This window comes from Polyodon spathula, chromosome 13, assembly GCF_017654505.1.
Source record: "Polyodon spathula isolate WHYD16114869_AA chromosome 13, ASM1765450v1, whole genome shotgun sequence".
NCBI lineage: Eukaryota > Metazoa > Chordata > Actinopteri > Acipenseriformes > Polyodontidae > Polyodon > Polyodon spathula.
In genome coordinates, this window is record NC_054546.1 from 15723859 (window position 1) to 15732687 (window position 8829).

Here is an 8829-nt window from a genome sequence, read left to right on the forward strand (position 1 = left end):
ATTCCCATGCAGGTGCAAATCCGACCTTGGAACCTGAGTGACAGTGACTTTGTAATGGATGGTTCTCAGCCCCTGGATCCCCGGAAGACCATCTTTGTAGGTGGTGTTCCTCGACCTCTGAGAGCTGGTAGGTGATTACAGAGAGTGAGTCCCTGGTGGCACCACAACACTTTCAGCTTGTTTTCTGTCTGCTCTATAGTTCTGTTGCATCCCAGCTTCATTTTTTGTTTTGTGAGGAAAGCACAAACACACAAAAGGGTGGTAATAAATTTGATATCTGCTTCTACTGCAGTGGTATTTTATGTTGGCATGATTGCCCAAAAGCAAAAAAAAAAAAAAAATGCAGCTAATGCAGTCTGTAGTAATTTAGTTGCAAGCACTTCATTTTGAGGATCTGAGAATGTATGGGAATGTTCGCAGAGGGCACCTCACTTACATATCTAACAGAGATTGGTCAGTGTGCCTGGAGGAAGTTGCCAGCAAGGGTTCACTTAGCAACTGAACTCGGCTTTGTTTTGTCAACTTTTCGAAAAGCTTGATATGAATACATTTGCATTAGCAATTACGCTGAATGTCTTTCAGACGCTTTTAAAATGATCACCAAGCCAGAGTTCCTTCGGTTACACTTTTTAAAAAAGAATTTTCTGCCAATCATTGTGAGTTTAGCTGGATTATCATAGGATTACCATCTGAAGTTGTGTCAATATGAATTTCTTTGTTGCCGTTTTATGTGCTAAATACATTGAAAGTAATGGCACCATATTTTATAATGAATTGTATTGAAATATCTGGGGGGGGGGGGTTTATCTGTCACTGGAACACATGAATTTGCAATATATTTCCTTTTTGGTTGTTTTTTCTAAGCTAGAAAAAATATTAAATTATCTTGCAGGTTGAAATATAATTTATAGTAATTCACTGTTTTGCTGGTATTTTATTTATTGATTTAAATCTTTCCCAGAGCTGTGCTGCATACATTGAGAGTTTTTTTTTTTTTTGTTTAATTCTACTCAGAGACTGTGTACATGGGTCAGTCTGACTATCAGCTTGAATAAGTGTTGTTCTTATAATAATATATGTCAAGGATGAAACATTGCTGCATCTCTGCTTTAACACAAAACTGCTTTGTGAGCAGGGATGAGTCATATTCCTGATGCTCAAATCGCTATGGTAATTGGATTCCTCTGTCATCCTCATGCTCTTTGGAGACTAAGACCTGGGTGCTGAATTTGTATTGCAAATTACTCCTCGGATAAGACGGCAGTCTAAATTAAGTCATCCAGCCATACCCTTGCATTGTAAAGTTGGCATATATGTCTATGACGCATGCAACCCAGTACAGATTGTTGCTCCCCTGTTTAGAATGTATTACTGTAACATGTCTGTATTAGTACAGGTAATCCAGCAATAAAAGGTTCTGTATTACTGGTATGCCCAGAAATATGCAAATTGCTTGTATAAGTGTGTTTTATAAGGGGTAGTACCGAATAGTTGAACTAGTTGAACAGAAAAGTCCCAGTCAACCTCCAAAACTGGTAGTCGACCTAACTGGTAGACTAATGTCTGTATGAGTAGCAATCTACCAGTGTCATTATTTTGAACTGAATTCAGCTGTTTTAAATAAAACCGAAAGCAATTGCCAAGCATGTGGTTTTGGATGGATGGAAGTGCAGTTACTATAATAATTACATTTTAGAAAATATTTTGCATAAGTATATGTGTGTGTGCTTATATGGACATCAGGATGGCTCATAGGGATTTTCTGTCTTGCAGTTGAACTGGCGATGATCATGGACCGGTTGTATGGAGGTGTCTGTTATGCCGGCATTGACACCGATCCTGAGCTGAAGTACCCTAAGGGAGCCGGAAGAGTGGCTTTCTCCAATCAACAAAGCTACATTGCTGCTATCAGTGCTCGCTTTGTGCAGCTCCAGCACAATGACATTGACAAACGGGTAAGCAGAATGCAAGGGCACAGTCTGACTGCTGTTATTGAAACGGAAGGGAAAGAAGCAGATTGTTTTAGTAGCAGAGTGGTGGAGAGAATTTATATTCAGTTACACTCTCTCTGTTTCCTTGTTTCTTGTCTCTTTCGATGAGATGCTGTTCACGGTTATGGATCAGCCCTGAGCTAATCCGCCTCACTGTCTATGACACACGGATCTTCATCATGTAAAGCATGGAAAGTGTGTTTTAATGTGTGATTTTTGCATGAAAATATTTTCTCCCCTTATACCAGGGGGCTGCTTTTTTTTGCTGCGTCCCCCTTCAGATGTTTCTTTTGTGCTGTGCCCCCCTTTCTAGTAAACAGTAGAATATTTAGAACGATATGATTTTCCTAAAATAACATACTGTAACGTTGCGTGTAAAATGAAATCAGGCTCCACACAGGCAGTAGCTTCGTACTCGAATTCAGCAGTTTAATAGCACAGGACAAATAAACAATTAAGGACCACGCCAAAACAAAATAATAAATCTCTCTGTTAAATTCCAGTTTAGGTCTCGCTCTCACTGAGACAGTTTCTGTCAGTCACTCGCACAACTGTGCTCAGGCATGCACTCCTATTTATCTCTTTACATTAAACCGCGTCCTCCATCCTCATTCACCAAACCTGGGCATGCCATTCGGACCCCAATCCCCTGCCAGCATTAGCATGCTGTGGGTGCTACCAGAATACGGTGCAGCTGGGACAGCGGCAAAGATGCAACATTTAAGTAAGCGACTCATCTTTAATAAAGTTATATATATTTTTAAGATGGCTACACTTTATTATAATCGCTATTCGTAATTGTATTAACATCAATAGAGTCACTTGTTTTTGTTCTTCATTCCACATTTAAATGATAAAGGCGTGGAAAATTTAAAAGCACATTTAATTGTTTCGCAGTCAAACCCTGTAAATTCAACTGATTGTACTTATTATTACAGTGTACCTTTTTGTTTATCAGTCTGATTTTAGTAGTAACATCCTTAGTGCTTTGATCTGCAATCATTGAAACACATTTCAGTTTGTTTGTTTGTTTGTGAAATACTGTATTAACAATTCAATAATAATAAAAATAACTAAAAATCAGTTTAATTCACTGCATTTTGCTGTGAAAAAACTACATAGGCTTTTAAATCCTCCATGTTCTTACTTTCATATTTAAAAGCAGAAATAAAGAAAGAGAACAAGTCTTTATTAATGTTAATGCAATTGCTAATAGTAATTAGTAGTCATGTTTGTCCAGCTCAATTTTTTTATTATAACTTTTATAAAATGTATTTAATAAAATGTTGTGTGCTCATTGGTCAGTTTTCTACATTCTGCATGCAGCAAAACCTGTAAATTAAGCTAAAAACTAAGACCGCCCACCACACACACACCTATTTATAAACTGCAGGTGTATCTAAATAGAGTAATTTTGATTTTCTTTTGAACAAAATATATTAAAACCCATTGCCACTGCATTTTCAAATGAAGGAGAGCTGGGCGATAGTCTCTGAGCTGCGATAGGTCTGAAAAGACACAAGCTCTATGGACGGGGATTGGTCAAATTTAACGGGGTTGTTCAGATTAAACACGATCCCTGCCTGGGTAGTTGATTAAGTCAGTCATCCTGGAGGCCCACAGAGTCTGCCCTATAACCCCACCGCGCCACCCAGTTTGAAAACCTCTACTTTATACACTGGCATAGTGTTGAAGAGACAATTCACCAACTTTTCTGTCATGAAGGCTTTACTCTTAGTTTTCTGAAGAAATTGTTAGGAATTGGGAACAGCTCTTTTTATTTAATTATTTATGTACCACTATATTTTGCAAATATCATAACAAAAATTCTCTATCCTAAATTCCTTTAGCTTCCACACAGACAATAGTTTTGGGACAGGTGCTTGCCTGATTTCAAAGCAGTATCTTGATAAGTTCTGTCAGAGTATTAAGCATCTTGCTAGAGAACACAGGAAGATCCTTCCCAAACTCTGAAAACTATGAAAACTACAAAGATAAACACAATCGCAGCACAGCGTGGTGGAAGTAACCAGTTCATGAAAGTAGAAAATGTTCAGTACTTTAAGTTGCTACAGAGAAATAAGCGTGACAGCAAAGCTTCTAAAGCACTTTCTGGCCTCCCTGCATGAAGTTGATTTAATTGGGCTGTGTAAATGTGAATGTTAACGTGTTTTTCCTTTCTTCCTGGTTTTTAAAGAATGTGTCCTGCTGCTCACATGGTCGAGAGAGCCAGAACACATGTTGCATCAGACTGACTTTTTCATAACAGCAGATAATAACAGAGACTTATGGTTTTTGTAGTTCAGTTGCTCTCCTTTGTAAAGGCAACAGAACACTTAGACTAGGGTATCAGGTTTAGTATCCTTGACAAATAGCTATTGTTAATGGCAATCAGTAAGATCTGGATCCTTGGATATAGAGCACATTTATCTGGTGACCCAGAAGACAGCTGTGACACAACAATACTTTCCATGGCAGACCTTTTTTCTGTTGAAAGATATGAGATCCACGTGAATGAAACCGTAGTTCCAAAATCTGCTAACAACCCCTCTCCGCCCTAACGAAATAATTCATGAATCCGTTCAATGTTTTCAGTTTTCCAGGAATTAACCTAACAATAAAAATGTTTGCGTTTTTTTTTCCTTGTCCAAACAGTTTTACAGTTCAAACTACTGTTTATATAATGTATGCAGGAAACAAGGCTGTATAATCATGGTGGATAGGTTTTTGGATTTGTAACAAGTCTGTGAAGCCATGGTGGCTCTGCTAAGATAATTACTAGACGGTCCTTTTCAAATGTTCCTATAATATACATCCCAGTGATCTGTGCCCTATTCTTCAGCCAAGCTATTTTAGCTTTATTTCCCCAATTTATACCAAATTATGACCACAATGAACTGCTTGCATCTGCCAACAAGATCATGCTTCACTAAAGCTAGACTTTCTCATTAAAAACATGCTAGTTGGGCCATGTTGTATTTTTAAGCAAAATGTAAACCACAGTTAGTTTCAACTTTAAACATTTAAATACACCCGGTTATGAATGGGCTATCACTTGCAGACACTGTGAGAAATGGATTGGCTCTTCTACTTCTATTTCTTGAATCTCTTTCTTTATTTAATCCTTTCTCAAGGTTACAAGTGGTTTAGAGAAGTAGATCACTCATTTGGATGGATATACTGCAGCAGGAAAACTAACATCCATTAGATTGTGTTACTGGATATAAAATATCAATTCGCCTACTTCAGTCACACAGGATGAAATCTATTGATTTTTATCTTAGGTTGCCAGAGTAGTGAAACTGGGCAGGTAGTAGATGACCAAGGGGAAGACAGTATGTCTGGGGGCATGTCTGCTTGAGCTCAATGTGAACACAATTTATTTCCATAATGGCTTGCATCCATGGGCTGACATTCCCACCGTTTTAATATTCAAGAAATGTGACCGTTAATGCTACATGGCTTTTTTTTTTTTTTTTTTTTTTTCCTCCTCTAGAGACGCTGCACTGAAAGACAAAAAAAATTAAAAAATTGAATCTTTGTGTAGAAAACCTCTTTGCTTTAATAGTTAAACTGCAATAGGATGAAACGCATTAGCATCGGAGCGGCTTTTTTGAAGTATGATATTTTTTAAATAAATACTGGTGTTATTGGTGCTACCTTTCTTGTTCGGTTTAGGTACAATAATGTGAAACAATATTTTTGTTGTTAATTTAAGCAAATAAAAGCATTCCGGAATGATAAACGGGCTAGTGTACCCATTGCCGATCCCTATCCCCTTATGCAGTTCTGTATTTAATATGATTATGTCATCATATCGATCGTGATGCAGACCAAAAAAAAAAAGCAGGATTATAATGAGGCCGGAGACCTGTTTTATATAAGCAACATTTTAGCCATATGAAAACCAAATAGAAATGAGGTTAGGTGCAACTGAAGGGCTTTGCAAAAGTTTTTTTTTTTTTTTTGTATTTTTGAAGAATCTTGAAAGCTTTAAATGCTGTTCTGCAATACACCATCTGTTGTGAAATCTACCTGGTGTTGCTTTCCCTTGGGATATTGTAAAGTGTTTTTTGGGTTTTTTTTGACAATAAATAAGACAGACCTATTTTTTCTGTCAAGGAAAGCGAACGGGCAGTGTAATTTTCATAAAATTGCTCAAGCTTACAGCTTATTTCCACACCACCTATTTGGAAAAAGAATATTGGAGCTCAAGTGTAAGTTTAATGTGCTGACACGATACTGTATAAACAGCATTGCGATGTTAATGTATACGACTTTTGGGTGTTATTTTAAAATGTAATTTGCACCATTTCCCCCCCCCCCAAATCTAGAAATACATTAAAGAAAGACCCATTTTTTTAATGGGGTTTTCCTCCACGCCAGATCTAACTGTTGGGAGTGAATAGCTTTGGTAGTTTTCCTAGTTTATTTTACATATTACAGTATTGTACACAGTATATGGAATGTCTCACATAGTTTAAAAAAAAAAAAAAAAACACATCATAAAATTAATTTTCTTCTGTTTTGTTATTTTTGATAGACATTATGGTTGCTTGGTTACAGTATCACCATTTACACTGTCTTTTTGAAGTGATGTTGGAAGGGTTTCACTTTACCCGACATGTAGTTGGTATAAGGAGTAAACCATCCAGGCTTCAGCCAGGTTTCAGTAGCTTGGCTGCTTAGGTTTATCAGGTGAAATGAGGCTATTGGCTAGACATCTGCAACTGAGGTTTTATCCATAAGTTAAGTCTTGGGCATGAAAAAGAAGTGTCCAAGATGGTTTTAGCCTCATTCATAACAGAATAGGAGAAAGGCGCTTAATCCATATTGATGTTGGTTATTGTCCCTGGCATTTTTCCGGAGGGGGAGTGGGGGGCTGAACTATAGGAGGTAGACAGAGAAAGAGGATTTCAAAGGGAACTGATTTTTCTTGGCCTATGTTTGAGTATGTTCTTTGGTGCCACTTGAGGGAGCTCTCATAAGGCAGCCATTCATTATTCAGGCCAATGGGTTGACAGGCCTGTTTGCAGTGTCTGCTACATACTGACACTCTAGCACAGCAACAGGAAGACTTCTCATTTTCCCTCAGTGTTGCCCCAATGAGATTTACTGCCCTGTTTCCCAGCACAACATTTATTATCCTGTAATGTCAGTTTAGAGTCTTGAATAATAATAATAATAATAATAATAATAATAATATTAATAATGGTGGTTTGTCTCCCTAGTGACCTAAAAATCAGACAAAATTCTAGTGTTGTTGTTAATAGCAGGTCAGTGGAATAGAAGGGGTGCTGTCTCATAGGAGGCTATGTGGTCCAGTGGTTAAAGAAACGGGCTTGTAACCAGGAGGTCCCCAGCTCAAAACCCAGCTCAGCCACTGACTCATTGTGTGACCCTGAGCAAGTCACTTAACCTCCTTGTGCTCCGTCTTTCAGGTGAGATGTTGTAAGCGACTGTGCAGGTGATGCATAGTTCACACACCCTAGTCTCATATCTTGTAAAGCGCTTTGTGATGGTGGGCCACTATAAAAGGCGCTATATAAAAGCTACTCTATTGACTCTACAACTCAAGTTTCAGTCAGTTAGTAAGGCACCAAAGCCAGGCCATAAACCCCCTTGGTGTTTTCATGGGTAACCATTTGTAAGCCAGGCCATGTTTGTAATGGGATTTGACAGTAGTTTAATTGCCAGTGTTGTACCCTGAGTGAAGCTGGTATGTCAGACCTTCTTTTTTTGTGTTGTGTTTGCTGCTGTAAGTCACTGCTTATTACCCACACATTGAGGAGAAATTGAGGTCTTGGTTTTTATTTTCCTGGGCGATTAGAAAGCCTTTTATTAAGCTGTCAGGGTGTAGTTGAGATGTGTGCGGCAGCTGTGCTTCTCTGGAAAACCGCAGACGTTTATATGAGTTTGGTTTCCATGGGTATTGGTTTGGCCTTGGTTAGTATAAATTAAATCCTGTATTCACTGGTTCTCATTTAGGGCTAGTGAAAACAATATTACATCTAAGCTGTGGCGAAATGGATTTTTAACATCATTTATACATTGTCTTACTAGTAATTGCATTGTTCAGAATTCTGATGTTTGTCCATTTCACTTTTCCTTCCAAACAGGAGCATTTGTATGTCCACAATTGAAGGAAGGGAGGGGGAGAGAGAAAAAAAAAACATAGTCTGTGACTATGTTGCTAAAATCCTTTTAAAATAATAAATAAATAAAGTTTAACCTGTGCGTGTCCGGCTGCTCATGTGTTCCCTTTGAAGGACTGGGTCTCTCAGTCTGTCATCAGCAATCTGCATAAATGATCAATTATAACCCAGCTTTGCATGTAAAACAAGTTTGAATTCCCATCAGTAACACAACGGTATACTTATTTTTGCCTGTAAAATATATTCGATTTTCTTTTAGAAAAAACTGGAAGGAGAATTATAAATCGCAAAATTTTCTACAATTTAAAGTTCTTCCTTTCAGAAAATCTTTGCATTGGCTCAAAATAGGGCCCAGTAAAACTCTTTAAATGAGTATTGTATTTGTTGTTCATGTATTTTTTTTATTTTATTTTATTGTTCTGCAGGTTGAAGTAAAGCCATACGTCCTGGATGACCAGATGTGTGATGAATGCCAGGGTGCTCGCTGTGGTGGGAAGTTCGCCCCCTTCTTTTGTGCCAACGTGACGTGTCTACAGTATTACTGCGAGTGCTGCTGGGCAAGCATCCACTCACGCGCCGGCCGGGAGTTCCACAAGCCCCTGGTCAAGGAGGGGGGTGACCGGCCTCGCCATGTCTCCTTCCGATGGAGCTGAAGCTGCAGCAACCAGCCCTGGCCCCCCAAC

At 38.4% G+C, this 8829-nt stretch overlaps 1 protein-coding gene across 7 annotated transcripts in view; it reads left to right on the plus strand.

The window, feature by feature from the left end:
- Nucleotides 1-8829, plus strand: part of LOC121325233 (cytoplasmic polyadenylation element-binding protein 3-like) — a 57684-nt gene that overhangs the window by 48536 nt on the left and 319 nt on the right. For all 7 annotated transcript variants that reach the window (XM_041267617.1, XM_041267618.1, XM_041267622.1 and 4 more), the window contains 3 exons: nt 13-127; nt 1774-1955; nt 8572-8829. The exon at nt 8572-8829 is cut by the window's right edge. In XM_041267617.1, the coding sequence (XP_041123551.1) occupies nt 13-127; nt 1774-1955; nt 8572-8799 (525 nt within the window). In that variant the 3' untranslated portion in view covers nt 8800-8829. The remainder of the gene's footprint in view (nt 1-12; nt 128-1773; nt 1956-8571) is intronic.